This window comes from Lepisosteus oculatus, chromosome 14 (genome assembly GCF_040954835.1).
Source record: "Lepisosteus oculatus isolate fLepOcu1 chromosome 14, fLepOcu1.hap2, whole genome shotgun sequence".
NCBI classification, from domain to species: domain Eukaryota; kingdom Metazoa; phylum Chordata; class Actinopteri; order Semionotiformes; family Lepisosteidae; genus Lepisosteus; species Lepisosteus oculatus.
Window position 1 is genome coordinate 53,423,273 of NC_090709.1, and position 23,002 is coordinate 53,446,274.

General features: G+C 42.1%; 1 protein-coding gene and 5 non-coding genes across 7 annotated transcripts in view; 5 read left to right on the plus strand and 1 right to left on the minus strand.

Moving 5' to 3' along the window:
* The window catches only part of LOC138243075 (uncharacterized), a 114,137-nt gene that overhangs the window by 7,892 nt on the left and 83,243 nt on the right, over positions 1-23,002 (plus strand). Inside the window, exons 3-5 of one of the 2 annotated variants that reach the window (XM_069198584.1) lie at positions 1,379-1,899; positions 2,001-2,116; positions 2,192-3,047. In XM_069198584.1, the coding sequence (XP_069054685.1) occupies positions 1,756-1,899; positions 2,001-2,116; positions 2,192-2,315 (384 nt within the window). In that variant the 5' untranslated portion in view covers positions 1,379-1,755 and the 3' untranslated portion in view covers positions 2,316-3,047. Of the gene's footprint in view, positions 1-1,378; positions 1,900-2,000; positions 2,117-2,138; positions 3,048-23,002 lie in introns of those variants that run through there. The other variant, XM_069198583.1, reaches the window with a different exon arrangement.
* Positions 10,766-10,876, plus strand: trnal-caa (transfer RNA leucine (anticodon CAA)). The gene is made up of 2 exons: positions 10,766-10,803; positions 10,831-10,876. It is a non-coding gene; the product is annotated as a tRNA-Leu (tRNA).
* Positions 13,452-13,533, plus strand: trnas-gcu (transfer RNA serine (anticodon GCU)). Its single transcript has one exon. It is a non-coding gene; the product is annotated as a tRNA-Ser (tRNA).
* trnat-agu (transfer RNA threonine (anticodon AGU)) lies at positions 15,880-15,953 on the minus strand. The gene has a single exon. It is a non-coding gene; the product is annotated as a tRNA-Thr (tRNA).
* trnaa-cgc (transfer RNA alanine (anticodon CGC)) lies at positions 19,633-19,704 on the plus strand. The gene has a single exon. It is a non-coding gene; the product is annotated as a tRNA-Ala (tRNA).
* Positions 20,973-21,045, plus strand: trnak-uuu (transfer RNA lysine (anticodon UUU)). Its single transcript has one exon. It is a non-coding gene; the product is annotated as a tRNA-Lys (tRNA).

A 23,002-nucleotide genomic window follows, 5' to 3' on the forward strand; every position in this document is an offset into this window, starting at 1 on the left:
AAACTCAGAATTGCGACTTTATATCTCGTAATTTTGACTTTCTATCTCACATTCGCGATTTCGAAATAGCCCATATTTCATTGTCTGTCCTTTCGTTATTGTAATGGATTCAGGTTCTAAGGGCTTGTGCCCTCGCCACTCCCACCCTAGTTCGTGCCTCACTGCATTGGCTTGAACCCAGGTCTTGCCAGCTGAGCTTAAGAACACTTTCTTTAGCCCCGGCGGCCAGCATCCCGGTTATGCGCAGGGGAGGGCGGTGCCATCACCACACTGCAACCATATCGTACAAATTGTATGTTGCAAAGGAACAAGTAATAGGTTTATTCAATGCTGAAAAAAAAGAAAGAAAACACAATGATCATAGGATCTATAGGCCTGAAGACTTGATAAAAATCCGGATGGAATAGCGGCTTTTAAAAAAAATATTTAAACACCAGAAATACAAAAACGGACACAGAATATGAAATAAGATACAGAAGCGGCGAGGGCACAAGCCCTAGAACCTGAATCCATTACAATAATAAAAGGACAGACAATGAAATATGGGCTATTTCGATGTCGCAAATGTGAGATATAAAGTCAGAATTCTGAGTGTTTAAGTCGCAATTACGAGATATAAATTCGGAATTCTGAGTTTCTAAGTCGCAATTCTGAGATACCATAGTTTTATTTTTTACTCCCTGGCGGAAACGGGCTTCCATAGGTTCTCAGTGCTGCGAAGCAAAAGCAATCTGAAAAATCAGACAAATTATTATCAGATCATGTCAAAAGCTGATCAGTATTTCTTTACTGGGAAGCAAAGAAATGCTTGTATTACACATTTTAATATGACATGCAAAAATGAAAAATAGTAAACTTATTTTAATTGCGTTACATGTTGATAGAACAGCCCCCTTGATAAAGTAAAGTGTGGACGGACGTGTCGCATGTTCCGTACTCTGTCTGACAGTGAGTTTAACACACTGTCCTCGTAAATTAGAAACTAATTGAACAATAAATTCATCTGAGCCAAATCTACACGTGTGGGTGATTTAATTCTGTCTAAATTGCGTGGAACTCCTCCGCTGAGGTCGGATACACACGGGAAAGTGTTCAGGCGGCTTCCCGGAGTCCCGCCTCAGACTGGAAGCAGGTTCTAATTAGACGCTGAGAACAATCCGGGTCCCTGTATGTAATTGATTGTGTTGATTGAGCGGTAGTGTGATCAGGTGTGCGGTAGCAGGTCCTGCCAGTATAAAAACCTAGTCACCGCGTTCACACTTTATGCTTTCTTGCTTCAACACAGTTTGGTGGTTTACTTATTTTACTCCTGTAGCAATTTAGCGGGACGTTAATTTGGCGATGTGCTCGTTTCTCTTTGTGCTGTGCCTGTGCGCAGGGGCCGGGCTCCCCGCACTGATCTCCGCCGGGCCGGCTGGCTGGGACTCTCGGGAATTAGCGCTCCAGGACGACCTCCCGGCTCCTGAAGACGCAGTCCAGTTGGTGGACTTGAACCTGGCAGATGCGCCCTCTGAAGACCTGTCTGCAAGCGAGAACGACTCGCAGTCCTTGGCTCCCGACTTTCGCCCCCTTCCCGTGTCCAGAGACGCGTACTCGCCCTACTTCGACAAGGAGAAGATGAAGCCCGAAGCCGGCAGACGCCCCTTACCCGCCTACATCAAGAGCGTCCTGTTTCCTCCCCAGTGAGGGCGGCAGCCGGCTCGCCCGGCCATCGGGGGCACCCGAGGAGTGGCTGTGTGGTGCGACTCCAGCAGGATGTACGTGAGGGTCAGTCGGCTCCTGTTCGGCTTCAGCTGTCGGCCATCGGAGGTGACCTTGGGCAACTGCAGCGTCAGCCGAACCACACGCAGTTACTTCTACTTCATCTACGGGCTTCACGAGTGCAGCACCGAGCGATCGGTAAGCAGGTCTTCATCTATAGGCAGTGTATCGATGTGAGCTGTAGGGTTAGTGTCGGGGTTGCCTTTCCTGGGAATATCCCTTCCTCTGTGACCCTGCAGGTTGTCCAGGGCCGCCTGGTGTACTCCAACACTCTCCGCTATGCCCCGCCCTCCTCCAGTGCACCTGTGCATCGCTTCATTCCCTTCTCTGTGCCGGTCAAGTGCTCCTTCAACAGGTAGGCAGGGCTCTGCTGCTGCTGAGAAGCTGCTGGGAAAGTGTCCAGAAGCCCCTCATCCCCTCTGTCCTGCAGGTTCCACTACTCCTACAAGGTTGGCTATGTCCCCACGTGGGCCAGGAGAAGGACCTTCTTCAAGGACCTGAAGAACAAGCACAGCTTTGTCCTGCTCACCACCAACTGTAAGCTCCTTGAGTGAGTGGCTCCTCCTGCCTGCAGGGGGTGCTGTGTGCAGGTGTAATGCTGCCTCTCTCTTTCTCCAGCCCACTGGGTCGACAACTTGGAGTACGGCCCCATCTGGGAGGGGAGGTGGGCAGGAGCCCCGAGAGCCTGCAGGGGTTCATCCTTGTCCTTGTCCCCAGGTGCATGGTGGACAGCAAGGCAGATGGGTGCCTGTCCAGGTTTGTCCCCTCCAAGCAGAAGGATGTGCTCCGCTTCACAATTGATGCCTTCCTCAAGGAAGAAGAAGCTGTCCAGGAAGGTACTGCTCTCAAAAGCTGCTCAGCCTTCTTGCTGTACTGATCCATTGTCTGCTTTTTCATCCATGATCTAGATGTGAACCAGACTGTGGCAGCTGTAGTGCCTAGAGCTGCCAGCTTGCCTTCACTGATGGCAGAAGGTCCTTCTCTGTCCCTCTATTGGCCTTGATCCCTTAATGCTGTGACTTTCCCTCTTGCAGCATGAAGTGACTGAGCTGTACATGCATTGTGTCATGGCTGTGGCTCCTGCTAAAGCAACACCAGGGACCAAGTCCTGCACCTACAACAGGGAGGCTAAGGGGTACTTCTGCAAGGAGCCTGCTGAGGGTGCTCTGGGACATGCCAGGTGGAGGCCTCACCTGTCCTCCTCTCCTCCAGGTGGGAGGAGCTGTATGGTGACCATGAGGTCTGTGCCTGCTGTGAGTCCAGGTGTGCTGGCAGTTGGAATGAAGGTGGGTCTGGTTCTCTATCCCTTGTGGATGCATCTCTGCTCAAGAGACAACCATGCTTGGACAACTGAGGAATGATCCCATGCTGGACAAAGGGACTGTTTAGATGAGTAGCATCACTGTGGGACTCTGGGTATAGCAGATCCCTCACTCCTGGGTGTTGCTTGTCCACAGGTACCAGGAGCCTGGTGACCAGCAGTCGGTGGCTGTGGCACCAGTAGAAGCTCCTCTGGATGTGGGAGCTGACTGAACTGAGGATGAGGAGGGAGACCCTCAGAGCTCCAGTGAAGATGCAGAGAGCACCAGTGAGGATGTGGAGGGAGCAGAGGACTTTGGAGATGTTGGCCAGTGGACAGGTAGGGTCTGGCAGGAGGAGCTCCTGTAGGGGTGGTGTCCTGTAGTGTAGCTGGATTGTTCTCCTTCTTCCTCCACAGGTGCCTGAATGAAGGCTCCAGCCTGGCCCTTGTGACTCTCCTGCTTCCACTTGCCTTGTAATGGCAACATTTCAATAAAGCTGTGAAAGACCCTTCTGCCTGCCCTTGTTTCTTTATGGTTTATAGGTTTGAATGGGGTGGAGGAATTCAAGGGAAGTGAGACCCATTAATCAATGGAAGTATGTGTGGGGGTTCCCCTTTCAAGAATGCTTCCCGTATTGCTGCCAATGAGGACTGAAAATGGCTGGAGTAATAAAGCGTTGTAGTGGGGGAAGATGGCCGCACTATTCCTTGGGCAGGGCATTGTAACTTCTTTTTTTTTTTTTTTTTTTTTACTGTGAGAGATGGTGTTCAATATACTGGAAATCCTCCTGTTTCCGAGATGGGTAGTGCTTATGGAGTGTGAGTTGCTACTGTAGTGCCCAGTAAGAGTGAGATCTGGTGTCCTATTCTAGGCTGCACAAACTGACTAAAAGAAACGCAAGGAAGGAATTGTCAACAGGGGCTTGGTGTAAAGTAGGCCTTCCCATCCTTGGCAGAGGAACAATACTGGTGCACAAACATCAGTGAATAATTGTGCAGTTAGAATCTCTGAGGTCTTGTCTTATGGGTGTTGGTTTCACAGTAGTGGTATTGGACAGTCATGGGGAAGTATTAGGATTGAGACTGGAGATCCCAGTACTTGACTGGGAAGGCGGGTGTTCACAACCACCTCTACCAGCAGCACAGACTGTGTAGATTGAGACTGAACGCTTACTACACAAAGCCTCTCCCCTGTTTCAGTGTCCCATGTCATGAATTTCAAGTGAATCCTAGTCTTCCTTTGTGCCTACCTATAATTTGCACAAATCCTGCTGGCCCACTAACAGTTAATCTTTAGCCCTACTGCAGTGCCCTATTAAAGCTTCAAGGATTTAGGCTAAACTATTTTATATAATGGTTCTGAAGGTGGCTTCTCAAAGCACTTGACAGAATTACAATTAGAATACACAGAATAAAACAATTCCAATAGACAGAGGAGACCATGGATGGTGGTACTAAGGAAAGTAGAAGCAGAGGGGTAAAGAATGGAACCAGTTCAGTAAAGGCTCTTCTACAGAAGAAGGTGTTGAGTCTGAATTTGAAGGAGTTTAGGGAAGGTGACTCTGCTATCCTTGGGCAGAGAGTTCCAGAGCCTGGGGGCATAACAGGAGAAGGCCCTGTCACCCATACAGTGTAGACGGGCTTGGGGGACAGTTAGGAGACTAGAATTAGAAGAGTGAAGGTTATGAAGTGGGGAGTAGGGTGATAATAGATTAAACTGCAACTGAAATGTGAAGGCACGCTCTATAGTTTATGCAAGAAAGGGTAATGTTAGGCTTTTATGGGATGGGGGTAATGGCAGCACTTTTGAGGACTGTTGGTACAACAGCAGTGCTCAAGGATTCATTTCTAATATTGAGGACAATGGGTTATATACCCATCGTTATTACCAAAGGCTCAGAGACCTTTTGCTATATAAAAAGACTCCTTTCCACCACTAATTTATTCAGGTTTGGTTCATTTGGGTTTTATCAGTTAAACATTTAATATTGTATGTCAGTTTGTTGATGCCTGTATATCACAGTGATCTGCACACACACTTTTGACTGAATATAGGCTGCCAAACCTCTCCACCAAACTTATGTATCACGGTAGGTACACAAGAAGTTTATTTGTAATAACAGGGTTGTCGGTGCCAGTAGTCAGATTGGGTCAATTGCAAGGTAAGAACAGCATCACATTAACTGGAGATGATCCAGAGATTAGCATGCAGCTCTGTACGCCAGATTAATACCAATTTGCAACTCGCTCGTCTGCTGACTTTAGTCCCCTGCTCAGTAATCACAATGTTCCCAATTGCAATGAGCCCAAGGAAACAGCTGCTGCTCTCTAGAGGACACTACAGGACAGGACTAAGTACAATTCCTGCAATAGACTAAGCAGTTTAGTGCTAAACTAATGGAACACTGAATCCTATGGGACAGTTCCGAATGTAGTAACAACTTAATACTGAAATAATATCGTAAACACCTCGTGATCTTAAGAATCTGTCGCTGTTAAAAAGTATTATAATAATAAGCTAAAATTGTACTGCAGCCACAACACAGTGGACTTGCAGCTCCTGTCCTGATCATACAGAAAGATGTCACCACTATAACACCTGTTAACAAACATAGCGCCTGCAGTCTGTGAAAGAGAGCTCTGAGGTGAATATTCCTTGCAGGGAAGTGAACTGTAAACAAGGCATATACATCACTTAGTTGAGAAGCAACGACTGTCGCTAAAGAAAGTGAGCGAGGGTACACCTATAGTGTTTCATCCACAGAAATTCAAACATAAATTTGACGCACCAGAGTACCGCAAAGCTAGAAGCGTGCCTTCAACTGGAGTACTGTAGCGTTCATCTGGTTTAAGAATACGAATTGATGCCTTCAAATAGACCTTTAACAGTCCTTCGATGTAGAATTAAGAAAATGGGGAATTATTTGATCCCATTCTCAATCCAGTGGTTTATGGACAGGCGCTCTCAGCGGACTGTGCGCAGGAGTGATGGTTGATGTGGAATTCTATGGGCTCAGTGGGACTCCGGGAGTCAATTCAGGGCTCTGCTGTAGATTCCTGTAGAACCGGTTTGAAATGATAATGTATCGTTGGCTGGTATTGTTAATGTAAAGTTTACTGGTACGTTTCGGCCAAAACATATTTTCTTTCTTCTTTTTTTCAGCATGGAATAAACCTATTACTTGTTCCTTTGCAGCCTACGCATGCTGACGCAGCTACCCACCTGAACTACAAATTGTATGTTGGCCGTTCCGTTACACTATATTGATGAATCGTACAAGATCATAGGATCTATAAGCCTGAAGACTTGTCTTGTACAGTGCCCTGATAAAAATCAAGTTAATTACACTAATTTTTATGGAATCCCATTTCCGGTAGTGAGGCTTCCATAGTACACGGATGGAATAGTGGATGGTGGGCTTTTAAATTCTTTTTTTATTTAAACACCAGAAATACAAAAACGAAGACAGAATATGAAATAAGATACAGAAATAGACACTTCACATCCAGAAGAATTCACAATTATAAAAGCTGTAACTTATACTTTTTAAATATTTCCATTGTATGTCATTTTTTACTTAAAAAAGAAACTCTTCTTTAGCTCAGCTGGCAAGGCCTGGGTTCGAGCCAATGCAGTGAGGCACGAACTAGGGTGGGAGCGGCGAGGGCACAAGCCCTGGAACCCGAATCCGTTACAATAACAAAAGGACAGACAATGAAATATGGGTTATTTCGAAGTCCCAAATGTGAGATATAAAGTCGCAATTACGAGATATAAAGTCGGAATTCTGAGTTTTTAAGTCGCAATTCTAAGTTACTAAGTCGGAATTCTGAGATACCATAGCGCGTTTTTATTTTTACTCCCTGGCGGAAACGGGCTTCCATAGAAATGGTCAGATTCAGAGCCATTGCAGTTCGTGCTAATTAGAACAACGCCAGAACTGAACCCTCAGCACCGTACTGACTACTGAGCACAAGATCAGCTGCTCGCCAGCTTTGTTTCGCACAGTTTTGCATTGCTATTGAGCTCAGAGCAGGAGCTGATCTTCAGACAGTCAGATGCGTTATACATTACGTCACTGGCCCTAATCTTACGGTGCTCAACTGCACCATAGTGACCTCAGCGCCACTACTAGTAATGCATCGCCCCCGGCCAAAATTGCTTAGTAAAAAAAAACATTTTCTATACTGTCTGTTTAAAAATATTATATCTTTAAAAATGACAAAGGGTTTGTGTGTCGCGCTAAAGTTTCGATTCATTTCGAATGCAAAGAAAAAACATTTTCTTCCAAGAAATCATAAATTTGTCTCATCCTCCATACTATAATTCTCTCTTGTAGTAGTAAAGCATTTTGAGTCAAACCGAACAATATATTAAAGGAACAAGTAATAGGTTTATTCCATGCTGAAAAGAGAAGAGAGAAAACACAACGTTTCAGCTGTGAAACCTTCTTCAGGTTTGTTTTCTCTCTTCTCTTTTCAGCATGGAATAAACCTACAATATTACTTGTTCCTTTGCAGATACGCATGCTGACGTAGCTACCCACCTGAATATATTAAATGTTTCATCTATATGATTAACATAATGTTCTCCTGAATAACTACAGTAAATGACAAAGCCTTAGAGCCACAGAGAAAAACTAATTGCATTTAAAGTAATTTTAAAGGCTCGAGATAACATTGCACTATAAACGCAAATGTCTGTCTTCTTTGTGGCGCTTAGTTTTTGTTGCTTTAGCAAATTTCATGCAGTTTATTTCTGACACAAGACATAACAAGCTTGTGTATTTATGACAAAAAAGCAGGGCAGCAATTTATATCGGCCTTGAAATTGATATTGTTAAAAAGTGAGTTAAATGCAGATATAGTAAATATATGTTCTCATATAATGGTGTGTTTTTTTGTCTAAAAATCCTTCATGAATGGTTTAACAGACACCTTGCATAATTAAAAAAAATATATATTTACGAATATTAACCATTTATACAGTAAAGTTTTGTTGTGAACATGAGCCCTGTTTATCGATGTCACCAACACAGTTCTGGATTTTATTCTGCCTTCCTACGCACATATGAATTTTCTTTCACACAACAGCTCGCATGTATGGTAGCGTATTAGCGCCAGGGATAAAAAGAATGATGTTGGCTTTTAAATGATAAACCATTTGCGTTTATACAAAATCACAATGCGTTGTCGCAGACATTGGGACATACTCTGTTTAAACATCTGTCGTTTTCTCTTATATTGGCTCCTGTGCTTCGGTCCATTTGAGAGAGAAGACACTGAAAAAGTCTTGTGAAAGTGGATTTTGCACCTACGCCAGTGCTGTAGTGGTATCATACAGACACCCATACAAATCCATCAAACGTTGGAAGCTCTGGAAGGCAACGTAAAATATTGCTCTGTCCGTTGGTGGATTAGGTATGCATGCTACATTTCAACGTAAAATGCAATGTAAAAAGATCAAATTTGATTCAAAATCGATTAATGTAAAAACCGATAAAGCTCATGTTTTTTATCTAGTTTTATCTATATCTATATCTATATCTAGTTTTTCAAAGGTCTTAAAAAAATGTTTATCGCGATTGTGAAAGTTCGAGAAGGTGTACCAGCGCGTGCCTTTATATCGCCAGCTTCAGTCTCGCCTGTAGCTGCGAGAAGGTTAAAAGCGCACAAGTGATCTGTCTTTCGTCCAAATAATTGCTGGAGCAGCAGGACGTAGAGCACCATCCAGCAGCTGTAGACGATGTTCGAGGAAGAGCTAATTCTGTTTTCAGCACAGGGAGCAAGAATGAGCTCAGTCCGGCTCCCAGCAGAATCCATTCTGGTTTGGTTGCTATCAGACTGTGCATCTGAGGCTTTTTGGATCGCAACGTGAAAAAAAAGAACAAAAAACAATTGCTCACATCGTGTTACTTCTACCAGAGGATAGGAAGATATCACTTAAAAAAATCAGCAATTAATATTTGGATCCGTGGCCTCATACTAATTATTTAACTATCAGATTGTGTTTCTGCAACATTTCGTGCACAGTATGCCGTATTCAACAATAAAACAACAGTCACAACGAGGCCTTTACACCCAGTCTGGGGTATTTTCCCCTTTTATATTTTTGCCACTTTATATCGAACCTGTTATACTCCCAGAAGTGCGCAGTAGCTTCTACTTAATAAAAATATACAATTCACCGCTGGTATAAACAGATGTGTGCCATGTCTGCTTTTGTAAGCATTTGTTTCAAAAATAAGTTCACAAAATGTTAAAAACACAAAAAGCACAAACTTAATAATACAACGATACAAAATCAAAACCAAATCATAAAGCCAATTAAGTACCTATCCTTTGAAAACAGAGAACACCTTTATATCTACAATAAAAAAGTGACATTTGTATCTACTTTTGAATTACTGTACAAAGCAGACAGAGTATTCCCTGAATTCAAAGATCAGATCTTGGCCAAAACAAGACAATCAGACGTGAGCTGAATTCAGAACAAGAGCCTCTGCTTCGTCGTTTATTGAGCTTGTGATCAAAGTCTGAGTGGAAAAAGATCGGCTATTTTAACTGTTTGAATGAAATACACAAAGGGCACCTTCCTTCGAACCAGTGTCAAACCAGCAACCTAAGGATTCCCTCTTGTTTCCACTACAGTCCTCCGCTCTACCAACTGAGCTACCAACAGATGTCAGGAGATGCTCTCTGGCACATACTGTCCGATGTAGTGAAATGTTCCGGATGATTTAAATCCCAGATCGACATCGTTTCCAACTCGTTTCCTTAGTCTTGTTTACCTTGAATTTAAGCCACATACCAGGATTCTACTGTATAAACTTCCGGAGATATTACAAAATGTTTGATGGAGCATCAATCTTTCCAGGCGGAAATTGACTCCTTTTCTTTCTCGAGGGATCATATTAAACATTTCATTTGGATCGAGAAGAGGATCACCATGAGATACAAAACAAACAGTTTCATTCTGTCTTTATTAGAATCTGTATTACAGCTAATGAATGTAAAGCCTTTAGTATGCGAGAGTGAGAGTTCAGTTATGCCAGGGAGTGTGAGAAAAGAGAACTGAAATTTAGTAAATTAATATTTAAATAGAGCGTAAATCTTCAAAGTGTCACTGCAAAATTATTACAGGGGTCTACCAGCTGCCGGACGTACTTGTTTTGGGACTATTTCCAATAAGTACCGCCTTAGTAGTTGTGTGTCCTTACTGGTATCTTTTAAACATTCGGTTATATACAAACGGGACAGAGACACAGTGATAATCTGATTTTAACATGTCCTGCATTTTAACTTACTGAACAGATAAATTGAAATGTTCTGATTCAGAGCCCCTGCAGTTCGTGCTAATTAGAACCACAACAATACTCCTGAGTCCTGAGCACCACACTGAGCAAAGGTTCAGCTGAACTCTGACTTTGTTCAGCACGACTTGTTGTTGCAGTTGAGCTCAGAGCTGGAGATGATCTCCATATTCTACCACACTAACTAGTCCTAAACGTAGTACACAGTACACACTTTTTAAAAACAATTTAAAATATTACACAAAGGCTGTAAAGCACACTCTAAATCGATCCGAATATTTGATTTCCGCGATCCGTTTAGGCAACATTAGGCAACGTGGCGCTTCTCCAGCAAAGCCTTTCTCAGTTTTGTGAACTACTGGTGCTTTTAACACACCAACTTATGCAACTCGTCAGGATGGCCTAGTGGTCTAAGGCGCCAGACTCAAGGACTCCTGTCTTTCCATTGCTTGGGTGTTCTGGTCTCTGAATAGAGGCGTGGGTTCAAATCCCACTCCTGACAGCTTTTCCCTCTCTTGCATTTTTCCTGTCTTCTTGTGCTCGCTGACAACGACAGAAAGAAGAAAACGGAGAAATCGGCTTGCGGGCACATGAGGGGCAGGGAAATGCTTCGTGAACACTTCAATGTGATTAGCAGAAAGTCAAATAGGCTTCGATTTCTCCCTTAAGAACTGTTTGGGGTGCCTGTAATCGAGTAAAGATTTACGGTCAAGGTATGCATTCAAAGGTGAAAGACCGAAATATAAATCCAGAAGAAGATGTATTAAAACATATTGTTTTCCTTGCGGTTTCCCCTGTATTTCATTAAATGTGGCATTGTGAAATCAGCCTGTAGCCCTACGGAATGCAGCCACTCTCCCGGTGACAGCGGCAGGAGCCGAGAGGATTAAATCAGAGCTCGAACAGAGAGTTAAAAAAATATGGGCAACTAGAACATAGATCATAGAACATTTTTATTAAACTTTCCTATCTGCTCGGCCTTACTGAAGTATTTTAGCTGCATTTTAGCTTCTATTTATATACTTTACAGTAGATAGTGTTTAGTAAGAGAAGAAAGATACAAGCGCTAAACCCCCACAATAACCAAACCTTAACTAAAGCAGGAAGATCAGTTTCTGCTCGAGACAGCCGTTTTCTGAACTGTAAATCTCTGGCTGGAGACGCTGTGTGTCCGGACTCAGAGGTTGTATAAGAAAAGACTCGGAGAGCTGCAGGCGCAGCTCATTGCTCTGTGCTCCCCGTGCGGAATGCGCGTGTCCTCCCTCCTTCATTACCTTCATACACTCCTCTCAAACCATATCAAACTCCTGAAATATTTCGGTGAACAGATACTGGGTCTTTCTTTCCGAGATATCATAGGCAGAAACAATAAACACGGTGAAAACAGGAAGGTATTCTGATCGTATAGAGAAATGCGCAAAAATACATTTCCTAAAATCCAATAAAATCTAGTTACATTCTGATGCTATTCTGATGTATCTGAATAGTTTTGGCACAGTTGTTACAGCAAAGAGACAAATAAACTTTTTTTTAATTTCATTCTAGCTGTAGTTTTGAAAATGTTTTTTCAATTCTCTTAATAATACAAACACAAACTCCCGTTGTAAGCGTCTGACCATTGATATTCTTGAATTATAAGACCGTACACACGCTGGCAGGCAGTTCAGCGAATATGATGCCCCTGCAGGGGCCGAATATTAGACAGACGTATACATACAGTCATCGTGTGGAGTTTATTCCTCCTCTACCGCAGTCTTTGCCTCTTGTCACATTTGCGCTTAATTGTCGATTTTTTGTATAGAACACCGAATATCTTGAGGAAGCCTGATGGATTATTGAGGTGCAAACACTGGTTCAAAATCAACACCCTCTGCTATTGCCGTTGTTTCTTTGATAGTTTCTTCAAATTCCTCATCTGACCTTCAATATCGAGGAATATTGAGCATAATACCATACAAATTGTAACTTTCTTTTGATTGCCAGTTTTATTAAAATGCCATCCCCTTTTACAGTTATTTTAGATGTTTGGCAAGGCGTAATATCCCCCCTCTCACCCTCAGCTAAAATATTTTAAAAGTACAACAACATTACATTATATTGAACAGCGTTTATGTTAACATTTATATTCAAATTAAGGTAAATATACGAAAATATTAAAATAGAACTCCGGCGATCTGTTGTTTTTGCTTGACAAGTTCTCGAACAGTTTTGCATTGTTTTTTAAATTACTTTAGCTGAAGATGCAACGGGACCATAAGTGAATTCTCCCTCACTCACTGGAACATATAATTCTATGGGTGAATACTAACTGCTTGCAAGTTGCCAATGTCGGTAATTATTGGAAATTCCCGGTAATGTTGACTCTGGTACTCAATTGTTTACTACTGCAAATATCAAAATAGTTCAGGTTTTGCAGAACAATTAAATTTTTGCGGTGATGATGTTTGCTATAGGAAGAAGTGCGTCCCTGGGTGGGATCAAAAAACCCACCTGGGGATTAATAGCCGAAAACGCTAACCGATTGCACCACAGAAATGCTTACACTTTGCTTTTTTTCATTTACATACTTTTGGTGAACAAAAAAATTCGCTCGCATTTCATCTTTCGCAAGCTGTATGATTTTAAAAAAACAAGTTGTTCTGCAAAGGAAATGAATGAACGCATTAAACCAAATCAAGACCTCTTTGAGTGTCCCAAATTACATGTTCTGTAAAACAAGACAGGAAAAAAAAGGTACCGCTGGAATTCGGATCCAGGATTTCCTCTTTATGAAACAGGTCTTTTAACCAGCTTTACCACAGCACTGGCAGAATACTATTCTTATATAGGTGGGTACCCACCCTCAAACCTTTGTTCTCTCGCTATTTTACCTTTGCCTACTGCCCTGTCTCTCTCACACGTGAAGAAGGCTCCACGGGCGAAACGTTGTGTTCTCGTTCTTCTATTTTTCAGCATGGAATAAACCTATTACCTATTCTTATACAGCCTCTTGGACACACCGCTCTGATACATCTGAGGTCGATGTGCGCTGAGCCTGGTCGCCGAGCAAAATCATGCCCAAGGGGGGTGGCTATTGTGACGAGGTGGCCGAGTGGTTAAGGCGATGGACTGCTAATCCATTGTGCTTTGCACGCGTGGGTTCGAATCCCATCCTCGTCGGTTTATGTTTTCGACTTGTGATCCGTTTCTAAGTCGGACTTGCTTTCTTTAGCTACTGTAGTAGAGCAGTAATATTTCTAGCGTTGGCTGAACATGGCTTACAGCAGTAGCTGACAGATATAGTCTCTTAATATTTAGGTTAAATTTATGCTTTGTACTGCTTTCACCTGATATTAATAGTAGTCCTGATGAACGATTTAGGGACATGGCGCATCTTGAAAATGTTCTTGTTAATTTCAGTTTGGAAAAGATGCACTCACCAGAAGCAGAAACTAGTCGTATCTGCAAAATGCGCAATGCAATAGCAATGTCTTGCTATGAGTCCTTACCTGTTACAGGAGGCGTTGTAGGACTTTTTTAGTTCAGAAAAAGCTACCAATTCATCTTACATTTCTACTCCATCAATATTAGCAATGCTATCTTTACTAAGCTCTAAATATAGCTCTAAATAAATGCAAATTTTAAAATACATTTTAAAATAAATGCTATTCCATATGTTGTATCTTTGTGGTATTTAGAAATTTTATCTGAGGATGCAAGGGAAAGAGGCTTGTATTTTAATACAATTTTCGATCAAAAGAAAACCAAAGTCCCTATGATATTACCGTCAATATCTCTTGATATCAACGTTCAGTTGAAAGATTTGAAGAAACTCTCAAACAAGCAACTGCAGTAGCAGAGAGTTTTGATTTAAACCGATGCTTGCAGCTCAATACTCCATTCATCCTTGAAAGAAGCAAAGACAGGGATATTTTGAGTGTCTCCATGATCCTCTTCTCAATCCAAAAGAAAGGTTTTATATGATCCTGATCCCACTAGAAAAAGGGTCAATTTCAGCCTGCACTGATGTCCCTTCAAACGTTTTATAAGAACTCTGGACGTTTATACAGTGGAAGCCTGGTCCATTTCTTCTTCTGAACGAGACTATGGGAGTGAGTATTTTGATGTCGAACTGGGATTTAAATAGAGGAACACTACACTACATTGGGCTGCACGTGTGACAAAGCGTTTGCTTTCCGACCTCTCGATAGCTCAATTGCTGGATCTTAAGACTATAGACAAAAACAGTGGGCATTTCTTATGTCCCTGGTTTGAATCCAGCTCGAAGGATGGTGTTTTCTTGTTCCTTAATCAAAAAGTGAAAATTGTGAATTTGTCTTTCACTTTGACGTTCACCCGAAAGCTCAGTATATAAAGAAGTAAAGGCTCCTGTTCTGGATCCTAATCCTAATCCTCACGTCTGATTGTTTTGCTTAGACCTTTAAAATGTACACTGTGGACTGTTTGCTCTTCCTAACACAATTAAAAAGCCGCCGACAAACTTATCGATCGGGAGTTTAGTTCAGTGATAGCGCGCACTTAAGACGCTCCGTTTTCTATCGCCGGCATCTCTGTATTCTTTTTAAACGCGATATTTTTTATTCTTCGTGTGTGAATTTCAGGGAGACTCATAAACCCTTTGTCTGTTTTAAAGATACATTATTTTAAACCAGACATAATGAAAGACGTAGTAACTAGACACACATACAAGACACATGAATAGTAGCGGCTCTGAATGCAATACAAACGCCAATGGCGCAATGGATAACGTGTCTGATTACGGATCAGAAGACTTTAGGTTTGTACTCCTTCCTGGTTCGTGAAGAAGCTTTTGAACCTCACTACTCAACACTGACATCGTAGGGTGTGCGGTCCTACACAACCTTACGATCGACTGGATGAGTCTCCTGTTCAATCTCCGATTCTTTCCGCACATTCCTGCTATTTCACCACCGTTATTGTAGGATAACAGCCACAGACACGAGAAGATATACTATTCCGAACAAATGTCTTAAAAAATCACGTTGAAAAAGGTGACAATACGTTTTTGTTTCTTTAACTTAACCTTACTTTTGCCTGTAAAGTTCACATTATTTTCTGTAGCCGCAAATCCCCAATATGTCTGCTGTCTCCCGAGAAACACAAGCGTGGAGTCAAATCATATTAAATGACACAACACATCTATTAATTTAACACCCAGACGTGACAGAACACATGTAAGACTTACACACAGCTTTTAATATGCTCTAGTGAATTTGCAGGTGTCCTGGGGAGGGAAGAGAACTGATATTAAGGAAATACATATTTAAAGGGGATGTAAGTCTTAAATGTGTTTTGTCACATCTGGGTGTTAACTGAATAATTTTTTAGCATTATTTATTGTGTTTTGACTCTATACTTGTGTTTCTCAGGAGACAGCAGAAATATTGATGTTTACATTTCTATTCACATTCCCGGTGATATTGACTGAGGTAATGCAGAAGCATGTTCTCTATAACAATAAACGGTGCGAGAAGACAGGAAGAAAGGCACCGCTAGGATTTGAACCCAGGATCTCCTGTTTACTAGACAGGCGCTTTAACCAACTAAGCCACGGCGCCGGCAGAATCCTCCTCTTTTACTGCGACTTGGACACACCGCTCTGAGACACCTGCGTTCAGTAAGTGCTGAGTCGGCTGGCTGAGCACGTTGCCTCCTTTACATTCAATAGGAGCCCCGACACCAAGAGAAACGTATAGAAATGGGTTTTATCCGGCACTTTTCATGTCCAATGCGCTTGACATCTCCCACGGGCGACAAAGGTCATTTACGACACCTTTCTTTCTTTCTTCTTTCAGCAGGAGTACAATAATGGCAACAACATATTTGAAGTTCGGCATTTCATTTAGTCTGCGGAAACATCGTATCGGAATGAACTGCCTGAGATAAAAGAATAATTGCGGCTTCAGATCGTTTTTACAGAGCATTGCGTTGTTCTGCTCATGCTGACTACACGCTTTAGATATGTCATTTACTGCAAGCATTGCTTTTCCAGGTTTTTCTGAAATTCCTCGCATTTGAGCCAGCACTAAAACATTTCATTCCCGTCGCTGAATACATCGTGGAAACGGTATTTGCAACGGAATGCTGTCACACATGAAACATTTTCGTTATTCGGTTCTGAAGTTTGAAAATGAAAATAAAACGGGGGTCACTTAATAGGCTTGAAAGAAGTCCAAGCAGCATAAAAACCCGCAAATTCTTACAAAGGCTGCACCTTTCTTCTGCTGCTTTTATAAATCAGCCTTAAACATTTGAATGCATACCTTACTGCTGCTAACCACATTCACGTGTTTACGAAGCTTTTTTCTGTCCGTTATGTTTTTGCTAAGCAGTTTCTCAGTTTTCCTCGTACTGTGATTGTCAGCGAGCACAACAAGACTGAAACAGTGTAAAGGCAGGTAAAAAAGTCAGGGTAAAACGCCTGATTGTCGGGAGTGGGATTTGAACCCGTGCCTCTATTTGGAGAGCGAAACACAAAGCTTATAAGACACGCATCTGTAAATTTGCTGTTTTAAACCGCTCAACTATCCTGAAGAAATGGGTGCGGATTGTATCAGTCACATCCGATTTTCCGTAAATTTAGGACGATTGATACAACTGGACGAACAATTTGTGGCGTTTAGCATGACATGGAAAATGGCACCGGAGCGTTCGGGTCCGGACTACCAGACTCAGAAACAGTTTTTACCCCCGCAATATCAAACTATTAAACTCCCAGCCTCTCTCACTCTCTCCTCACCTCTCACCTATGATCTGAACCTCACAGTGCCTTCTTTCTCACCAAAAACCCAAACACACATTGAAAATCTACCTCTACCATACATGTCAAAAGCTCACTCCCCATCATTTCTATCCCTTTATTCCATTCTTTTGATGCATGTTTTTGCACATAACCTGTTACCTTTTTGTTGTTTTGCACACTGCCTGTTGTTGTTTTTTGCACATCAGCTGTTGTCTCTGCCTTTCTTTTGTTATACAATTGTATTGTTGTTGTGTTTTTTTCTTTGTACTACTTATGTCCGAGAGCTAGCTAAATAGCATTTCGTTATACCATATACCTGCGTATGAGTATAATGACAATAAACTTGAACTTGAACTTGACTTAGTCTTGCAGGCAGTATATTATTTTATATTATTTTATTTACTCGTTTAAAAAAACACGGTCTTCTCGTTCCTAAATCAGATTCTTAGTGCTTTAGTTACTTCCAACCTGGACTGACAGCTCACCGGATCTGTTTGTGATCAGACCATGGAGGGGGGGCTGTACCAAGCGCACGTTCCTTCCCAATGCTGAGGAGATCATTCGGAAGATGGGTGTGAAGAGAGACAAGCTTTGTTGACTAAAGATCAAGGCAGGATATGCACTAAGCACTGGCAACAGTTATGTTTTCTTACTATTGAGACTCCCACATTGCTAGTTTTTTTTGAAGACTTTGAAACAGGCACAGGTGGGTTTGAAACCACAGCCTTTGGTTTACGAGACAGACACCTTACCACTTGGCCATGGCACCTACAAGCAAATATAGGAATAATGTTGTTCAAATTATTTTTTTTCTGAATCTGGTTTACATCGCCTGGAGGTAGCAACAACAATAAAAGGGATACTTAACAAGGAGATACGCTGTAGCAGTGTGACTCCAACAGATGCTCCTGAAGAGGCTCAAGGTTTAAGCCAGCTCCTTAGAGCGCTCAGCCGTGTTACTTTCAACAGCGGCTCTTCAGCTCTTGTTTGACCTAGTGGTTTTATAACGTGTGGAAACGACCGCAACTTCGTTTTCTGAGATGCTTTCTCTCACGTGGTGAAATCTCGACCTCTTTGGCATCTCTGGCTTTTGTTCTTCTGTAGAGCAGGCTTTCACACCTCTGCTTATAGTGCCCTTGAAGTCATTTTATTTTTACAGGAAGACGCATTCCCTAATGATCTCTCCTGTTTTAGAAATGTTTCATAAGGCGTGTTTGATTCAACGGACAAACAGTATACTAATTGTACAATGCAGATCTATGCGGCATTCGTACTGTCTTTGACTGGGATTCTGAAATACTTCTTGAAAAGGTATTCAGATTTTCTTGAACCTATAATAAAAACACAGACCTGAAACTCCCTAGCTTCCAATCTCTGATGTTGCTGTCCTTAAACTCGGACGTGATGTTCTGCAGACGTGCAGTGTGCCTTTACTCTCGTTGTTTTCAAAACGACCTCCGTTGTCGGGCGCAGTTAAAGTGGAACTGGCCTGACTGCACAGGAAAGTACGGAATGATAAAATGTTTCTACGGCTCAAAATGTCCCCTTAGACCCTCGTCATGTCTCTGTGAGGAACGGGCAGGTAGAGAGGTTTAACAGATGCTCATGATGTTTCACACGGGTGTTACCTGTTGTAGTGTTTCAAAAGATGTGTTAGCGGACCACAGATTATCTTGAAAAGATTTGGGTTTGCACTGGCTGGGATTCAAACCTGACTCAATTATTTGGAAGGCGCCTGTACCACCAATGCACTTCCGAGAAGCACCTGCAAATTATCACACTCCTCTCTCTCACCTACAAAGTTATGGAGACACAGACGTCCAATGAAAGCTCAAGGCTCCACTCAAGGCTTTATTCACTCAAGGCTCCACTCTTTTGTTGTGATGTCATTTTAATTAATATTAGCTTTGATAAGGTGTCATTTTTGCCTCTAAAAAGGTAAAGTCTGCTCCTTTCTTCCTGGTATAGAAAGAACGTGTTCCATCTTTGTTTAAAAACACCACTAAAAGTAAATTATTCAGCTCTACCGCCTGTGTGCATTGACAAGACACCTCAAAAGGACATATTAAATAAGAACACGATCCTTCCTGTTACCATTCCTGTGGTTGGGGCGTTGTTTCACCCTTTTACATTAAATCATCAGCACTGCTGTTTTTCTATGCATAGTTTAATCAAGAGCACTTAAAAGATGCAAAAAGCTTACAAATAAAATAGAATTGAAAGACAGTCGAGTAAGGAGGTAGAAAAAAAGCACTCCCCCGTCTGGGAATCAACCACCGTCGCCCATGTAACTGGATGTAAAAATAACAGATTAATTTGTGCACAGTCTCTTGAAGCTTCGATGCCATTATTTTTCCTTCCTTATTTTTTCATTCCTATGAATTTACTCTGTAGTAGAAGAAACGCGAAAGTGGGAAACTGCAGGCATTCTTCATGAGTGGTGTGATCAGTGAGCATTTGCACATCTCTTAGTCTGTTCCGTAAACTTTTTCATCGGGGATGTAGCTCAGTGGTAGAGCGCATGCTTCGCATGTATGAGGTCCCGGGTTCAATCCCTGGCATCTCCAGGTGCTTTATATTACAGTACTCACATCGCAATCTTCTGGTGAGTGAGAACTCTTTGCTTGTGTTCAGAGAGAGCCAGGTTTACACAAATAAATGCAGGCACACTCGACGTGCTGCAGAGTTGCGCTGCTGTTTTAAATGTACCTCTTTTAGTTCTGTTAAATCCTAAATTATTTGAACTAATAATTTAGTTCAAATTCAGGAAATCCTGAGATTGCTTCACACTTGTCATGGCTGTTGCAGAAAACACCTGTTGAATCTCACCCGGGATTTCCTGAGAGATCATTCAGCGAGCGAATCCTCCTTCTGAACTCCGCATTAAACTGAAAGCTTCACGAACTCCTCACTGCGTGTCCTGTACTGTTACAAGTGCTGTCGTGTAGATGAGAAGCACAGCCATAAGCACACTTTGAACTTTTTCCGTTTGTTAAGGAAAATGCAAAAGAGCATGACAAGTATTGAACGTATAAAATATCCATGGCAAAACTGGAGAAAGTACTGAAGGACTACACATCGACTTTTGATGATTACAAGAGATTCAAGAAACACAACCGTCCGCACCTGGGTTTGGATCCTGAACGCTAGAGTTAAAAGAACATAAGCGACGGATATGACCTATAAACTCTCTGAATTGTCTTATAGTTTATGAAATAAAACAATTTCTTAATAAATTCTAACTGTTGATAGACGATTTATTGAATTTTAACAAAATCACAATTACAAACTTTTTCGGTTAAACTGTTATTCACTTACTCTAACGTAAATATTTGTTAGTCTGTCGGGAGGCTGTGCAAGGTGTTAAGAAATAGAATTTCGAAAAGACAAGCTCCCTAAGCTGAACATCAAGGCTGTTTTCTCTACAGAAATGCTCTTTAAATTTCAGCACTGTTGCAACTCCCTTTATAAAGGGTGTGCACACGTATACAACCAAGGCATTGAAATATTTTTTTTATTGTTCCAAAAAACGTTCCATTTATTTTCTTTTTAATGTTGTTGATTAAAAGATTTTATTAAATGAGAAAAAAATCTGAATGTGAAAAAAGGTCAAAATGCTATTGAAAAAAATCAGTAATGTGAGGAAAGATGGATTGTGGGAGCCCCTTAACTACCCATGTCATGCTGTATTTCTCACTCATTCTACTGGGAGTGGTGCCGTCGCTTCTGGATAAAGTCTGTCAGTGGTCATTCCAGACGGGTCAGGTATGACTGCTCTTCGGAACAAGAGACACGTGACTTGCGAGGATCCCGACAGTGTCGGTCTTCTTTCAGAGCCCGGATAGCTCAGTCGGTAGAGCATCAGACTTTTAATCTGAGGGCCCAGGGTTCAAGTCCCTGTTCGGGCGGTTGTGCTGTTCTTATTGTGTCTATTGTGAATGTCATTCCAAATAGTCTTTTATCTTTCACTCTTCTAGCTGTACTGTGGTTATTTTAAATGTCCATTAGTTGTATTTACAGTAGTGTATTTAGTGTTTCATTTCACAAACCGAAAATGTTCAAGTAGATCTTGTCACTCTACTCCACGTAATCATCTAAATTAAATCACAGTAGAGTACAGAACACGCAGTGAGGAGCTCACACAGTGAGTACTCTTGAATACGACAAGAGGAAAGGCACACTGCACATCTGCAGAACATCACGTCCGAGTTTACAGTGAGAGCAGAGATTGGAAGCGACGTAGTTTTTTAATACTCGCTCGCTGAACGATCTCTCAAGAAACCTCGGTGGAGATTTAACGGGTGTCTAATAATCAAGTTCAAAAAGATGACGATAAGTTTTTTTTTTTTAACTAGGTAGCCTTAATGGCAACACGGTGTGAGTAGATCTTAAAGCAGCTGCAGACAGAGTACCCGTAATGGCACCACAGTGGTTTGAGTTCGGCTTTTCTTATTTCTTCTGCAGAACCAGTGGTATCGGAATATACTGATCCGCATAAGAAGCGCTTTCGGTTTTTGATCATTTTTATTGAGCACTGCTCTAAGTACCACAGGCCAGATGGCTGGTGGTCTAAGGCGTTGCGTTCAGGTCGCAGTTAACCCTGGAGACGTTTGTTAAAATCTCACTTCTAATAAAGAGGTCTTTCTCGTTAGAGTAGAACCGATAGAAGCCTTAAGCGGGAAAAAAATCACAACATCTCGCATTTCACGTGTTTAATGTTAACTGTCTCAGTAGTTGCCTCGGTGATTGATGGCTCTTCTCCCTCGCAGGGTGACAGCAAACTTCTTCAGAGAGGGAGTCTCCCATGCACGGCTTTTCTTTATCAAGAGCTGAGACAACAGAAACAGACTTCCAACTGACATTAATTACTTCTTGAGCGTTTAGTTTAAAAGCTGAAAGCAGGTGAAAAAGTATTTGGAAATGAGGAAATGACTGCTGACAGTAAACAGAGCTGACGCTCAGCTGCAGACAAGCGCTCCTCTTTAGTATAGTGCTGAGTACCCCCGCTTGTTGCGCGGGAGATTGGGGTACGTTTCTGTGACAGGGCGCTGGTTTAATTTTTTAACAACCTGAGTTCACTTAAAAAGTGTGTACTGTGTACTACGTTTCGGACTAGTTACGGCGGTAGAATATGGAGATCATCTCCAGCTTTGAGCTCAACTGCAACAAGAAGTCATGCTAAATGTAGTATAGTGAGTAGACATCGCGAGACAACAGAACGAGAGAGTAGAAGGCGGGAATATATGGTGTAAGGGCGTGATCTGTGTAGTTAATAAAATAGTTAAAATAATATGAAAACGTCTCCTTATTAAGATACACAACATTTATGGCGACGAGAGATGAGTGGTTAACGGACTCAAAGCGAGCGGAACACTGCTGATTTTAGTTCTCTTGCTGGTAGAAACGAACTTCTGAATTTTCGGACTTTTCGTTTAGCTTTCGCCATGGAAGATATGGTAGCCGCGCCGAGAAGCTTTGCTTATGCTCAGCTTTTTCCACCATTTCTACTGAACCTCGGACCTCCGTATTTGTATACGGAATACAAGATATGGATGGAGTCGTACAGATTTTTTTAAATAGCCAGTGGATCTACAGAAGCTCAGGAAGCCGTGAGACGGGCTACATTACTGCACTGTATCGGGGCTCCCGTGCAGCGGATTTTCGCCAACCTCCCTGGAGAAAAAGGTACATATGAACAGACTGTAGCTGCCTTAGACGCTTACTTTACACCGCGGAGAAAAGTGGTTTTGGAACGGCATAAATTTAGGCAGAGAACTCAGTCTCAGGACGAATCTGTTGTTGCTTTTGTGACTGCACTAAGAGAACTGGCTAAATCTTGTGACTTTGGAGTATTGGAAACTGACA